This window comes from Schistocerca americana, chromosome 1 (assembly GCF_021461395.2).
Source record: "Schistocerca americana isolate TAMUIC-IGC-003095 chromosome 1, iqSchAmer2.1, whole genome shotgun sequence".
Lineage (NCBI taxonomy): Eukaryota > Metazoa > Arthropoda > Insecta > Orthoptera > Acrididae > Schistocerca > Schistocerca americana.
The window spans coordinates 60,937,257-60,954,116 of record NC_060119.1 but is presented as its reverse complement, the minus strand read 5'-3'; the positions used below and the strand labels follow the sequence as shown (position 1 = coordinate 60,954,116).

The window sequence follows — 16,860 nt, the reverse complement described above, 5'->3', positions numbered from 1 at the left end:
AAGCTCTACCAAAAAACTATTTTGTCTGACTATAAACTAATTAAGTATGGTGCACTCCAAGAAACAGTAATGGAACCCATTTTGTTCCTGCTGCACATACAAGGGGTGTTTGAAAAGTCCGTGCAAAGTGCGAGAGATGGCACCACCGGCACGTATAGAGGTCATGTTTAGTTAGTAGCATCTTTGGAAAGAATGCACCCCAAGTTTCAGCCATATTGGTCTATTCCTATGTGTTTGGCATTCGTGTTAATCAAGGAAGTCAAGTTATTGTCAAAAAATGGATGAAAAAGAATTTCGTGTGGTGATTAAACATTACTTTATGAAAGGCAAGATGCCCCAGGAGACTAAAGAGAAGCTTGATAAACATTATGGTGACTCTGCACCTTCGATTACAACAGTTTATAAGTGGTTTCAAAATTTTTGGAGTGGCCATATGGGCTGAATGTTCTGGATGCCCTGTGAAGGTTATAGCTCCAGAAATCATTGATAAAATCCTTGAAATGGTGATGGATGACTGAAGAATTAATGTGCGTGAGATTGCTAGTGCTGTGGGCATCTCGAATGAACAGGTATATAATATTTTGCATAAACATTTGGACACGAGAAAGCTATCCGCAAGGTGGGTTCTGCGATTGCTCACGCTTAAGCAAAAACGGAATCATGTGAAGTGTTGCAAGGATGGTTTGCAGCTGTTCAGGAAGAATCCACAGGAATTTAAGCGTTGTTTGGAGACTGGTAGAGACTTGCCATCAGCAAGGTGACCAACTGCTAGTGGGGTGCAACGCCAATGCCCACAACCTAGTGTGGGGCAGCAAGGACACCAACAGTAGAGGTTAGTACCTTCTTGAATTCCTCTCAGCTAACAACTTAGAGGTCCTGAATAGGGGCAATGAATCTACATTCAGGAATAGAAGAAGGGAAGAAGTAATTGACACAACATTTGGTTCCATGACGATGGGTAGCTATGTCAAACAATAGCACGTGGTGTTGGAGCCATCCTCATTGGACCACATGTACATTAAATACAAGGTTGAAATTGGAATCAGACAGGTCATGACTTATAGAAATCCCAGGAAAACAGACTGGGAGACATATAGGAGGGACCTTGACTTAGGCTTATCGGAAATTAAAACCACGATAAGGAAGCCAGTAGAATTTGAGGAAGTAGCAGGGGCTGTTACCTCTGCCATAGTGACCTCATATCAGTACTACAGCACAGTCACCAGGGAGTGCACAAATAGGAGTGTTCCTTGGTGGAATAACAAATTGGAAACGCAAAGAAAACAGGTACAGAGACTGTTTAATGTTGCGAGACGTAAAGGACAATGGGCTAAATATCGTGAGGCCCTTGCCAGTTACAATCTTGCAATAAGACAAGCTAAGGAGGCATCCTGGAAGGAATTCTGTGAGGAAGTGGAAGGCACGGCTGCACAAGCCAGACTTCACAAGATTCTCACCAGAGTACCAACTAATCCAGGAGGTACGTTGAGGAAGGAGGATGGGGAATATACAAAGACAGCACATGAGAAGCTGAAATTCCTCCTCAAAACTCACTTTCCTCAATATGCTCTGCCGGATAACACAGACCAGTATGTGACCCCAGAGAGACAACGGTTCTCACGCACTTGAAAAGAGGACTGGGAATCGGCCAAGGAGTATGTGAACTTCAACAAAATCCAGTGGGCAGTGGGAACATTCCAACTGCTCAAGTCAGCTGGCCCAGATGAAATTTGTCCAGCTCTCCTGCAACAGGCAGGAGGAAAGCTTATAAGAGTCCTATGCAGACTATTCAGAGTTAGCTTAGCAGTAGGAATCATTCCCAATGTTTGGAGGGCAGTGAATAATGTCCTCATTCCAAAGCCAGGGAGAATTGATCGTACCAAGGCCAAGCATATGAGACCAATCAGTCTGTCCTCCTCCATTCTCAAAACATTGGAAAAACTGGTTAATGTCTATGTTGGGGAGAGGAGGCTAAGTAGGGTCCCTCTACACCTGAACCAACACACATACCAACCAGGCAAATCATGTGAGACAGCTCTCCACCAATTCGTTGGGAAGATGGAAAAAGCACTTCACTTCCAAGAAATAGCCCTCTGCATCTTCCTGGATATCGAGGGGGACTTTAGTAACATGACCTTCGATTCCATGTAAGGGCAGCAGAGGTGCATGACCTGGGGACCACTATATGTAGGTGGACCAGAGCCACGCTTGGTGGAAGGAAGGTAGAGGCTACCATGATGAATGAAAAGATGGTAATTAAGACCACTAGAGGCTGCCCACAAGGAGGCGTTTTGTCTCCTCTATTGTGGAATCTAGTGGTGAACGAACTCATTGAGGAACTAAATTCCAGGCAATGCTTCTGCCAAGGATACGCAGATGACCTTGTCATAGTAAAACTTGGCAAATTCACTGTCACAGTCAGGGATATGGCACAAGGAGGGTTGGACATTGTGCAAAAATGGTGCATTAAACAGGATCTGAGAGTTAATCCTAAGAAGACTGTTGTGGTGCCATTTACGAAGAGACATATTCAGCATGCAAGTTGGAATCTAAAGCTATTCGATGAAACTCTACCTGTGAAGGGGACAGTGAAATATCTAGGGGTAACCTTGGATGAGAAGCTAACTTGGACCCCTCATATTAAGTGTATCTGCTCCAAGGCAAAAAGCACTTTAGTGAGAACTAGGAGGGCTTGTGGCAAAAACTGGAGCCTAAGCCCCAGGTGTATGCACTGGATATACACCACAGTGGTTAGACCTAGGATTTCTTATGGGGGCGCAGTGTGGTGGAAGAAGGTAGAACAGCGGGTTGCTGCTGAAGAGCTTACTAAGGTGCAGAGATTGGCCTGCTTAGCCATAAAGGGCAGAATTAGCAGCACACCAACCCTGGAATGGAAGCCATGCCGGATATCCCTCCACTTCACCTCTGGGTTAAGCTGAAAGCAGCAGCTGGGGCATACAGACTTAAAACTGGCCAAAACTGGGTCTCACTCAGATATCCAGAATCACACACTAACATAGTGAGTGAGGTAAATATAGGTATAGCTGGGGAAATGCCCGCCGACTATATAATAACTCCCAACTACTTCGACAAGCCTTACAACATAATAATTGGAAGTAGGGAGCAGTGGGAGAAAACAGTTCAACACCGTACGGGGGACATCGTTTGGTTCGTCGATGGGTCGAAAACAGATCCAAGGCATTGGGGCAGGGTTGTACGGGGTTCAGTCAAGACTGGAGAGCAGCATCTCTCTAGGGAAACTGGCATCTGTATTCCAAGCCGAAATTACTGCAGTCAGGGCATGTGTGGAGGAGAATATGAGTAGGTGCTCCAATGAACATAGCACCTACATCTATTCAGACAGCCAGGCAGCTCTGAAATCATTGGCAGCTCCTGCAACAAGATCTAAGATTGTTGCAGATTGTCAGAGGGCTCTGGTGGAGCTAGAGGGAAGCAATAGGGTGTACCTAGTGTGGGTCCCTGGCCGCTCAGGGATCTGTGGCACTGAACGATGGGGGCAACAACTCCATTTATTGGACCGGAAACTGTCTTGACAATCACCAAGGCTATGATCAAATTGGAACTACAGAACTGGCTTAGGAAACAGCACGTAGGATATTGGACCAATGTCCATAAACAATAACATGGTACGGTAATGATGCCCAGGCCATGTTTTAAAAGAAGCTCTGTAATCCTGGGATTGAACAGGAAAGAGATCAAACTCATGACTGGACTGATGACCGACCATGGGAACTTCAAAAAACACCTACAAACAATGGGTATAATGGAAGAGGACCCTAAATGTAAGATCTGTGATGAGGGTGAAGAAACTGCATCTCACCTAATCTTTGAATGCATGGCATTGGAGAGTAAAAGATACAGAATCTTCGGAACAACTAGACCTGAAGAAATTGTATCTAACAAAAAACTGGTAGAGGGACTCCTTGCACTATTTATGGGCACTGGTTGGCTTTATTAGATATACAGGGAGTGATACCACACAATAAATCTATGTTTCGATGCGGATAGTGGCGGGTCAGACAAAAGCTGTTTTAGCTCCCCTGTTAAAATCAATCAATCAATCAAGCATTGCTTCATCACTGTGGATGAAACATGGACACATTACTATACTCCTGAGACCAAACAACAATCTAAACAATGGGTTACCGAAGGAGAATCTGAACCAAAAAAGGCGAAGACCATTCCTTCGGCCAGAAAGATTATGGCGACTGTCTTTTGGAATTCACAAGGGATAATCCTCATCGACTATCTGGAAAAGGGTGAAACTATTACAAGTGCATATTATTCATCGTTATTCGAGCATTTGAAAACCAAGCTCCAAGAAAAATGCCGGTGATTGGACCGCAAAAAAGTCCTTTTCCCTCACAACAATGCTCTAGCACACACCTCAGCAGTTGTGGTCGCACAAGTAATGGAAATAGGATTCCAACTTGTTTCACATCCCCCCTATTCTCCAGATTTGGCTCCCTCAGACTACTATTTGTTCCCCAATTTGAAGAAATGGATGGCGGGACAAAGATTTTATTCAAACGAGGAGGTGATTGCAGCAACTAATAGTTATTTTGCAGACTTGGACAATTCCTATTATTTGGAAGGGATCAACAAATTAGAACAGCATTGGACAACGCGTATAAGTCTAACAGGAGACTATGTCAAAAAATAAGAAAAGTTTTACCCCAAACACGTAAGTAGTTTTTGTTTTTGCACGCACTTTTCAAATGCCCCTCGTAAATGATCTACGCTTACATTTGGATGCTCATAAATTGAACATATTTGCACACGGCATCACAATTCTGTTAAAAGGAGAAAGTAAGGAAGAATTACAGCAATCAGTAAACACTGTCACAAAACAACTTGGCAGCTGCGCACAGAATAAATCAGATTCTAATAAACAGTAAAAAAAAACTATTGCACTAAAATTCCACAATTCTGCACATAAGGATAGGAATATCCACAATGATGAACAAGTTGATAACAGTATGGGAAACAAACTCTTAGGAGTATGGCTGCAAAGCTATGTAAACTGGAATAAACACATTTTGCATGTATTCTCTGGAAACCGCTGTGAAGTGCACGGCAGAGAGTACGTCCCATTGTATTAGTTATTGGGGTTCCTCCCCATTCCAATCGCATATGGAGATTGGTAAGAATTATTGCGGAACTGCCTATATGCATGCTATAATTAATCTAATGTTGTTCTCACAATCTCTATGTGAAAGATAAGTAGAGGGGTTGTAATATATTTCTAGAGTCATCATTTAAAGACAAATTCTAGAAACTTGGAAAGTAGGCTTTTCCTAGATAATTTATGTCTATCTTCAACAGTCTGCCACTTTAGTTTACTCACAAGGGAACCTCCCCATTGCACCCCCCTCATATTTAGTTATAAGTTGGCACAGTGGATAGGCCTTGAAAAACGGAACACAGATCAATCGAGAAAACAGGAAGAAGTTGTGTGCAATTATGAAAAAAATTAGTAAAATATACAAACTGAGTAGTCCATGAAAAGGTAGGTAACATCAAGGAGAATGTGAGCTCAGGAGCGCCATGGTCCCACGGTTAGCGTGAGTAGCTGCGGAACAAGACGTCCTTGGTTCAAGTCTTCCCTTGACTGAGAATTTTACTTTCTTTATTTTCGCAAAGTTATTATCTGTCCGTTCGTTCATTGACGTCTCTGTTCACTGCAATAAACTTAGTGTCTGTGTTTTGCAACCGTACCGCGAAACCGTGCGATTAGTAGACGAAAGGACGTGCCTCTCCAATGAGAACCGAAAACATTTGATCGCAAGGTCATAGGTCAAACGATTCCTCCACAGGAAAACACATCTGATATATTCTACACGACACTGGTGACGGCATGTGCGTCACATGACAGGAATATGTTGTCGACCCACCTAACTTGTACACTTAGTAAATGGGTAAAAAGATTCTTCTACTTTGCCCGATTTAGGTTTTCTTGTGGATGTGATAATCACTCCCAAAAAAGTGATGAAAACATAAGAGTTTGTCACATAAACTGAAAATAAAAAATTAAACTGTTCACTCCAGGTAAGACTTGAACCTAGGACCTCTCGTTCAGTAGCCGCTCTCGCTAACCACAGGACCATGGCGCTCCTTGACTCCCATTGTCCTTGATGTTGCCTATCTTCGCATGGACTACTCAGTTCGTATATTTTACTAATTTTTTTCATAGTTCCACACAACTTCTTCCTGTTTTCTCGATTGATCTGTGTTCAGTTTTTCAAGGCCTATCCACTGTGCCAACTTAAAACTAAATCTGAGGGGGGTGCGATGGGGAGGTTCCCTTGTCAGCATCTCTGTGGCATTCTCCCACATGAAAAAAAAAAAAAAAAAAGAAACATGTGACCACTTGTGCTGTCCTACTCTATATGCATTCAATATCCCCCGTTACTCCTTTTCGGTACAGCTCCCACACACTTGACAAATACTCCAGAATGAGTTGTACAAGTGATTTGTAGACTGACTGCATTTTCCCAGTATTTTACCAATAAATCAAAGTCTACCACCTGCTATACCCACAACTGAGCCTGTGTCATCAGTCCATTTCATATCCCTAAAAAGTGTTACACCCAAGTATTTGTATGAGTTGGATGATTCCAACTGAGATTCACTGATATTAAAGTCGATTTTTTTCTTTTTTTACATTTTTTTTTTTTAATTTTGTGAAGCGCACAATTTTACATTTCTGAACAGTTGTAACAAGTTTTCTGTCTCTGTGCCACCTTGAAATCTTATCAAAATTTGACTGAATATTTATGCAGCTTCTTCCAGTCAGTACTTTGTTGCAGATAACTGTATATCTGCAAAAAGTTGAGATTACTATTAATATTGTCCACAAGGTCATTAACAAACAACATGAACGACAAGTACTGAATATAATTGTACTTATTACAATAAGTGTAAATGTAGTACTGAGTCAAATGCTTACTGGAAATCAAGAAATGGTGCATCTATCTGACTTCCTTGATCCAAAGCTTTCAGAATGTCATGTGAGAAAAATGTGAGTTAGGTTTCACATGATTGATGTTTTTGGAATTTGTCCTGGTAGGCACTGAGGAGGTGATTCTGTTCAAGATACCTCGTTATGTTTGAGCTCAGAATATGTTTTAAGTTTCTACAACAAATTAATGTCAAGGATACTGGACAGTAGTTCTGTGGATCGCTTCTATTACCCTTCTTGTAAATGGGTGTGACCTATGCTTTCTTCCAACTACTAGACACGGTTTGTTGTTCAAGGGATCTACGACAAATTTCACTTAGAGGAGGGGCTAACTCAGTGACACCGCCCCCGGTGTAAAACCTGTCCCATACACCCTCCCACCACCACCTACTCCAGTCCTGTAACCCGGAAGGTGTACACGATCAAAGGCAGAGCCACGTGTGAAAGCACCCACGTGATTTACCAACTGACCTGCCTACCTACACTGTGAAGCTTTCTATGTGGGAATGACCAGCAACAAACTGTCCATTCGCATGAAAAGACACAGGCAGACAGTGTTTGTTGGTAATGAGGATCACCCTGTGGCTAAACATGCCTTGGTGCATGGCCAGCACATCTTGGCACAGTGTTACATTGTCCGGGTTATCTGGATACTTCCCACTAACACCAATTATCAGAACTCCGGAGATGGGAATTTGCCCTTCAATATACCCTCTCTTCCCGTTACCCACCAGGCCTCAACCTCCGCTAATTTCAAGTTGCTGCTGCTCATACCTCACCTGTCATTCAACAACATCTTAACCTCTGTACTTCCGCCTCGACTGACATCTCTGCCCAAACTCTTTGCCTTTACATATGTCTGCTTGTGTCTGTACATGTGCGAATGGATATGTGTGTGTGTGTGTGTGTGTGTGTGTGTGTGTGTGTGTGTGTGTGTGTGCGCGCGCGCGTGTATACCTGTCCCTTTTTCCCCCTAAGGTCTTTCCGCTCCCGGGATTGGAATGACTCCTTACCCTCTCCCTTAAAACCCACATCCTTTCGTCTTTCCCTCTCCTTCCCTCTTTCCTGAAGAAGCAACCGTGGGTTGCGAAAGCTTGAATTTTGTGTGTGTGTTTGTTAGTGTCTCTATCAACATACCAATGCTTTCGTTTGATAAGTTACATCATCTTTGTTTTTAGATATATCTGTATAGAATCTGATAGAGATGCCATAAGGCCCTGGAGCTTTGATCAATTTCAATGATTTCAGCTGTTACTCAACGCACTGATATTAACACTTATTTCACTCACCTCTTCAGTGATATGGAGATTAAATTGGGGCAATTCTCATGGGTTTTACTTTGTAAAGGAAGATTTGAAAACACAGTTAAACATTTCAGCTTTTGCTTTGCTACCTTCAATTTCGTTTCCTGTCACATTTGCTAATGACTGGACACTAACTTTGGTTCCTTAACATATGATAAGAATTTCTTTGGGTTTTGTGATGAATGATTTGACAGTATTCTACTGTGACAGTCACTGAAGGCTTCACACATTGCTCTGTTGACAGCCAAATGCATTTCATTCTGCATCTCCCTCTGAATAGCAATATGCTTTGTTTTATACCTATTATGTAGTAGTCTCTGTTTCTTTATACGTTTCTTTAAAGTGCTTGTATTCCATGGGGGGTCCCTTCCATAATGAACAGTTCTACTGTGCACATATCTATGCAGCAATGGTCAACTATTCTTTTAAACTTGAGCCATAGTTAGTCTACATCTACTGACCTCCACATTGAGAAATAACACTATTGCTTTTTACTCCAGTTTACTGGACACAGATATCTGTCTACTTCCTTTAGTTGTCCTATGTACTTTGGTAATCACAACTATAACATTGTTAGTAATACCAGTGAATACCTCAACACAAAACTCAGCAAGACATGCTTCCTTCTTTGCACACTAAAATCCTGCTGTAATAAGAAAACCCCATTGAATGCATGTGACGCTGTGGGAACAAAAGACCAACCAGCGAAGTCTGTTGTTTATTCCAAGGAAGAGTAACTGCTTTTGAGAATTGGATGTTTATTCTTTATTTTTCTTTAGAGTTGTCACTTGCGACTGTAAGCTAACCAAATAAATGTCTCACAGTATATGTATGTTTGATTTCTGACCCACAATGCCTATCTTCATTCTTGCTTTAAATATGGGGCCACTTTTCGGGGAAAGTGCAAAGCAACTATCACCACTTTTGAACTGCAAAACAGGGCTAGTACAAACACGTTTGGTTGCAAATCTAGAGATACACGTAAACTTCTGTTTAAGAAATATGTGCAGTCTGCAAACTGCTGAAAAGGTTGATGAGGAAAAAGTCATTGAGTGGTTGCAAGCTGACTTTATTATTCCAATATTAAGCATTTTGGACAGATCCATCATCAGGTATCTGTAGTGTGTGCCAACTGCTTGAGCCTGTGCACCATTTTTAATTTTTCTTCTCGCAAACATACGTTCAGAATTTGTCTTTAAATCAGCGTGCACTCAACGAAGAATTATTTAACTTACATATAACCCAAATCAGCACATCCCTGTGTCAAAATTGTACTTTCCACATGGGAGTTAACACTTTTTCAACGAACTTCCCAAAAAACATAAAAGCAATGACTGATGTCAAAATATTTGGAGAAATTTTAAAGTTTTCTTCATAGCAACACTGCTTTTACCCCACTGAAGAATATTTACATCTGTGAAGCATACTATATAAATACTTAATGTATGTTGTATATTGTTGTCATCTTAAATAACTAAGTACAGAAATTACTTTCATCTGTATAAAATGATGTGTCCATGTCTTATGCACATGCTGCTTTGTAGATAACAAGACCAATAAAATATAATCTACGGTCTACAGGAAACAGAAGGAAAATTCATAATGAAAATTAAATAAAAAAATAAAAGCAACTAGCATTAGTTTAAAATAAAGACTGTCTGAAAGATTCAGAAACTGTTTCAAACAGTCTCACCATCTAATCTGTTATCGCTTTGTATAACAATATAAAAATTCGTTGTTTTAAACAGATGCTAGTTGCTTTTATTTTTTATTTATTTTTCATTGTAAATGGATCAATAAAAATAAAAAATTGCGATGATGCATTAATAACTGTGACTAAAGTGGTGTAAGAAGTAATGATTCTTTTTAAAGAAGGTCATATCATTACACCAAGTTTTCTCTGTCCTACTGGATGCCATCTTCGCTTTTTCTATGATAAATGTCACCAGTTTTGAGTAGACTCTCTGTACAATTGACAAACATTGCACTACAAAATCACAGGCCTTAAAAGGGTATATGGGCAATAACGATACGATATACATATTGCAAGATGATAAGAATGCCACTATAGTACCCTACTGTAAGAACACAGTGTGAAGACCATAAAAGCTGGAGCCTACTTTTCAACAATTAAATTTGAGAGAATATTGTGCTGTTCTGTACAAACAGAAACCCCTGAGGAAAAGTCATGAAGCCTCTCTCCCTGAACCATTGCTTTCATAACAATTAGAAGATAATGAAACATACCATCCTGATTTTCAATTGTTTAAACATTTATAACTGAGATATATTGTGACAGTTGAGCTCTGACAAGTAAACATTGCAGTGTGAATGGCTGTTCATGAAAACTGTACTTAGAAATGCCTAACTCAAAAAAGGCAATGGTGGTTGCTTTTCTTGTGGTGTTGAACAACTTGCATTGAGATGCCAAAATAGCTGGTGCCCCAAAAATGTTTATTAATCTGATACAAAATAAGTTATACCAGTTAATTAAATTGGAATGTGTAATAGGTCTACCTGAAGCACGGAAGCAATAACGTTTTCTATATGTTACTGTACCTGTCCCATTGTGTGGGTACTGTGTGTATCAAATCCTTCAACACCCCCCACAGGCAAAAGTTACAGGGAGAGAGATCAAGCGGTCTTGAAAACTAGGAGATTTACTGCCTTAGCTTACTGTCCTCTCTTCACAAAACATCTCAAGAACTCTTGCAAAAGCTTCAAGTGCAGTGTGAGTTGTCACTTTATTGAGTGTCTGTCTGGTTTCGTAATGATCTCTTTCTTATTCATATTACATATTCATGAAAGTGCGAAAACATTTTTCGTGCCAATTTTATTTTGACCACCTTGTATTTACCTTGGTATCCTCTGATATTGCAACTTGGCTCAGACGATGAAGTAGAGAGGAGTCTGGATGGTGCTGCCGGTTAATAGCTTCGACTACTACATCTCCCGGATGTCTCTGTAGATGATGCCGTCCGAAAGGCACAAACTCCTACAACAAAATATGCGTAAAGGTTGGTGCCAGAAACGTAAACAAACGCTGTATCAACTGTAGTCATGCCTACCTGTGGTTCAGATGCGGCAATCATGATATCCTCCTCGTTGTCCAGATTTGCTGTCACCTTTTTGACGTCAAATAACTTCCTGCTCTACTCAAAAATAAAAATTTGTGTTGAAAACTACGCATAACCTACTTCACAATCAAGCAAGCGGCACTTTTGAAATGCGCGTGCTCTGACTCTAACACGAGTACCAATAATGAAAATCAAACTCAGCTGTCAAAAAAAGCTGATCTTTATTCCTTTCAGCCGCTGGACGTGCCATCAATAAGATATTTAATATTTACGCACGTTATAAATGATCACGTCCAAACAATTATAAACAAATAATATTTATATTTGTCTTAAGCATCTCCCAAAGTACACAGCCGTTGTGTTACACAATCTGTGTAATGTGTATAAATATATACGGCAACTTGTAAACTTTTAGTTATTCTTTCTCTAAATTAAATGGATAGGTCGATTTCCATCGAAATATAAAATTTGTAAGAAATATGAGCACACTTAAAGAAAAGTGATTCATCAGTCGACCTAGTGATTTGTTTCAGCATCAAATCAAAATATTTATAATAAGCTGGGCGTTATATCCATTTTTTTTCATTTATTTTTAGCACACACACACACACACACACACACACACACACACTAACGTGAACACCTGGTCTTTTATTGGGATCCGCTGTTGTTATTAAATATTATATCTTTCTTCATTTGTGTACGAAATATTTTTATTGGGATCCGCTGTTGTTATTAAATATTATATCTTTCTTCATTTGTGTACGAAATATTTTTCATACCATACTAACATTTGCCTCGCGAACGTATCATCACAATGAACAGTGCGTAGATCCCCCAATCTATCAGTCAATCAATTATTCAGTCATGAAGCTGATTCCTCAACTATATGTCTACGTACATTAAAATCGAAAGAACGTGACCAACATATGCGCTAATTACACCAGAATACTTTATTAGAGAGCGGATGCATGCAGACATCGTGTTTCTTCATAGATTTTCAAAGTAATAGTAAAAGACTGTCGCTTCTCTTTATTTATTAGAAAATATGTATTCGGACAAATTATGATACCTCAGATTTATTCAGGCAGTTCCCATATGCTGAGCTACGACATCTGAGTGAGAAGTATACTTCTGATACTTCTGATCTACATTGAGCAATCTTCAAAATACACAGATGTGTGGTACAACGTTAACGTGTCCTACAAAAGGCGCCTTAATAAAATTGTAATGCGACCCACAGTGACATAAATAAAAAAAAATACAGAAAAACTGGCCGTAGTCTACGGGTGGCACTTTCTGTATGAGGTGTCCTTCCGTCAGCGTTATACCAAATGTCAAATGGGATCTAATGTACTGGCATGGCAGTAGGGTTACACGATGCACACGGCTCTTGGTGACAGGCATATCTTGCAGTGACGCCACCCATCAGTGAAATGTGGTTAATGTCCTCAATTTGCAAATACCTTACTTGCCCTCAAGGCAAGCCCTCTTTATTATTTTTTGTTATTTTATTCATTTATTCGTCGTTGAGCCATTCAGTAAAACAGTACCAGACACATCATATACAATAAAAATAATAAATATACATATAAAACATATAAAAAGTAGAACAGATAGGATTAAGGGTAATGTTCCATTAATATCAATCCCAGTCTATATGCACCACAAAAAGCCACACACACCATGGAAGAATGTTATCCCAACAGGCCACAGCTGTCTCAGCATTTGATGGAATTAAATACACTAAGTTGTTAATGTACACAGGGCATCACAAATTCTACACAGTCACACAGCTTCCAATGTGGTGCATTGACTTGTACATTGGAAGCCAGCCAGGGCACTCTAAGATAAGAAATTAGAGGCACAATCCAGCGAGCAAGCAAAAGTGCTAGTGTTTAGACTACTGGAAATAAACAGGAATGGTGGAGTCCTGAAAATTGCATATGTCCTTGGCAGCTGTCCCAGAGTAGAAGTTTTACTTCAGGTATTTGACTAGTAACTTCATGCAATGACTAGATGCTGTTGTTAAGACGCCACAATAGAAGATGGTCAAAAACAGGCATAGACAACAAGCTTGATACTCTCTCCTGACAACAGCTATACCAGTGGGTTTACACAGAGGTCAGAAATGGGTAAAACTGCTGAATCAGAAGTCCTCAGTCGCAAGAGGCTGCAGGGTGACACAAACCCTCTTGTTGTTACCCATCATAGGAAGGACCTATTTCACTTTTTAGGGGCTTTGAGCTATTCTCGTTCTCTACATGCCTGTGGTACTCCCATCACCCAGTCCCACCTCTCCCCTGCAGGTGTGCCCTTTCTTCTCTTTTCTGGTGACCATTGCCCCACTGGCTTTGCAGCTGTCACATCTTCATGTTTTCCAGCATCTGTGCTCACCCAGCCTCACCTCTACCCTCCACGAGTGCCCTTTTCCCACATTTCTGGTGACTATTGCCCCAATGGCTTCGCAGCTGCCACATCTTCATGTTTTTCGTCATCTGCATTGGTCAATTTCTGTTTCACAGTGCTGCCAGCATTCCATTGACACTTCACTGTTCATCAGCGCCTTTGTGTTTCTTAAGGGTGCTTTGGCCAAGCCTTCTCTCCCAGTGCCACTGGCGCCTGTTGACACTATGCTGTTTCTGTCATACATGCCTGTAGCTGCACTGGTAGGGCCCTGTCTCCCAGTGCTGTTGGTGATCCATTTCCATTGCACCATCAGGCCAACAGCTGCATTGGTCAAGTTGTTTCCCAGTTCCACTGGCACCCCTTAGCCACTGTCTCATTGTGCCCTGCTGTACTGCTGCACCAGTGTCCATGCTAGTTGACCCCCACTCCTAATGCCTCTGGCACCTATCGACACCCCATAGACCTGTTAGTTCCTTCACTCCACTGGCTGCTTCTGTGGCTTCCGTCATACATTTCCAGCAGCATACATGCACCTCACTGATTGGCTCCAGTTGGTCAGCAGGTTTGCTTTGTGGTCCACCAGCTGGTCATCCCTGTCCCTGGGGTCCTTCCCTCAGACCACTCCATCATCCAACTAAGTCTGCACCTTCAATGCAACAGTGTTCCTGCATTTTTCATTATTTCAGGCTTTCTTTGCTCCCTGCTCCCTTGGATATTCTTTGTATTGACCCTATGGAGGAGCCCCTTCTGGTGGATGTACACTGACTCCTTCTTGGATGGCCGCTGTCCCCAACTGAGGGACGCATTACAGAATATCTGGATAGTGTCAACATGGCTCTGTCATCTTTTCCATATGGGGGAAAGGACGCGTATTATAAGGCCATTTGTCAATCACTCACGTTTCCAACACAATGTCCACACTCTGCAGGTTGCCTGCCCCTGGTCCACAGGGGCATCTCACTTCAATTTGTCTCGCTACTACACCATACGCTCAGACCCGGTGCTGAATACAAAAAAATCTGTTGAGAGACTACATGTTATCAGGCGCCACCAGGCACCGCCATCATTGTTCATAGGCAGTGTGAACAGCAGCAAAGACAGCAATGCTGTTGAGGGAACTAGATTGCATCCACAGGTGATGTAGGCACCAAGCGACCACAGGTACTCCTCCACCTGCTGTGTACTTAAGACATGGCTCAACCTCCAGCAGGCAGCACCAGGCTATTCGCACCAGCCACCTTCGGTGGGCCCTCTGTTGGAGCACTCCTGCCGAGTCTACACAGTGTGCAATGCCGCCCAACAGCTACTGGCAATCTTCTCAAGACTCAGTGTTTCTGTGAACTTTGACTGTGTATTTGGCTACGGTGATTATTGGACTGATGTATTCTATTGACTTTATGAGGAAATTAATTTTTCTGTAGTGTCATGCCAGATAAAAGTGTATTGTCTGACTACCTGTAGAATCATCAACCACAAGCATGCACTTAAAGTAAGAGGATATAAAACAACCTCGCCCTAGAACCAAATCTAGCAAACTATTCCCTAGACCGCTGATCTGTATCTGTTATGGATTACTTTCGCCTCCTAGCCCACTTTGTGGCGATTGTTGAGGTCCTCTAATCTGTCAATAATCTGTACATGCATAATGTCATCCAAATGTTTTTATTGTTTCCACAGCCGATTTTACACAAACTGGTCTCATGAGTAGTGGCAGTGCTGTAAATACTGCCTAATAATGATGCAGTTGTCCACAGCTTGTGGTCTTGTGGTAGCATTCTCGCTTCCCACACACGGGGTCCTGGGTTTGATTCCAGGTGGGGTCAAGGGTTTTCCCTGCCTCGAGATGACTGACTGTCGTCTTCATCATCATCATTCGTTCCCGTTGTAGTCAGAGGAAGGCACTGGCAAACCACCTCCGCTAGGACCTTGCCTAGTCGGCGGTGTGGGTCTCCCGCATTGTCCCCTACGCTCTTTGGTGTATGGGACCTCTTCATCATCATCCTTGTGTTCAGAGAAAACGAATTATTTACGTTTTAACCTCGTTTGTAGTGAGCTGTGCAATTTCTAGCAAACTATTCCCTAGACCGCTGGTCTGTCTGTAAACGCTAGTTTTCTTAATGATGTATTATTATGGAATCGATAGTTAAAAACAGTGTAATAATTTGAAGTACATAATGAACTGCATAGATGTAACATCTTATTAAATAGCGGTGTGTTATGTATGGTAAATGTGCGTTATTATGAATTAAATGACATTTCTCAGGCGTCAGACAAATGCTGTCCCAGAATAAGCGTGCAACAATCGTTATAGTAGTAACAAGCACAGAACAAGTATGAGGAACGCCTGAACAATCTCCAAGAGATCAGTGATCTGTATGAACCATTTCGAATAAGAGGAAATAATAACAATCGACACTTTTAAATTTTTGTAAGGAAATGAGATGAGGTACCCGTGAAATTGCTCAAAATTAGGTCATGGTGAGATTCCAAGAATTTTCTCCTTTCTGCCAGATTACTGAAATAAACTAATTGAATCTGAGACATAGAAAGATACAAATGAAATAAGGCCGAAGCGATAGGCAGATCCTCATAAGGAAAATCAGTAATCGGTAGAAGAAAATGTAAATAAAGCTTTCAGACATATGTGAAAGAAGAGATCATACTGTAGACAGTGACAAAAGTTACCATAATATAACAAACGATTAATTATGTTTCTGTAGGTTACCAGTGGGAGGAATTCCTAAAATTAAAACTAGCACAAGGATTGACAGTTATAAACTTACCAGTTTCTTGAACATTTCACATGAAAATAAGTCAAATAAGTCTATATCCAAGCAATGTTATACTTTTTTGTCATACATGTTATTCTGGGATTTTCTGGTTTAGAAACACAAAGTAAAGAATATACCAGTTTCAAACAACAACATGGAAAATGTTAATCTACCATAAAACAGTCATTTACACGGACGTTGTCTTCACATTGTGCATTTTTGCCCTGTGGTGTGGAAAAGTTGTTTTTCAGATGTGTCCATGCATACTGTACATACTGCGCGCGCGTGTGTGTGTGTGTGTGTGTGTGTGTGTGTGT

The 16,860-nt window shown here is 41.1% G+C and overlaps 1 protein-coding gene across 3 annotated transcripts in view; it reads right to left on the bottom strand.

Annotated features, from left to right (window-relative positions):
- The window catches only part of LOC124547995 (anaphase-promoting complex subunit 1), a 374,510-nt gene extending 362,968 nt beyond the window's left edge, over positions 1-11,542 (bottom strand). For all 3 annotated transcript variants that reach the window (XM_047125147.1, XM_047125148.1, XM_047125149.1), the window contains exons 1-2: positions 11,355-11,542; positions 11,144-11,281 (exon numbers count right to left, since the gene is read on the bottom strand). In XM_047125147.1, coding sequence (XP_046981103.1) covers positions 11,144-11,281; positions 11,355-11,378 — 162 coding nt within the window. In that variant the 5' untranslated portion in view covers positions 11,379-11,542. The remainder of the gene's footprint in view (positions 1-11,143; positions 11,282-11,354) is intronic.
- Positions 11,543-16,860: the final 5,318 nt, after the last annotated feature.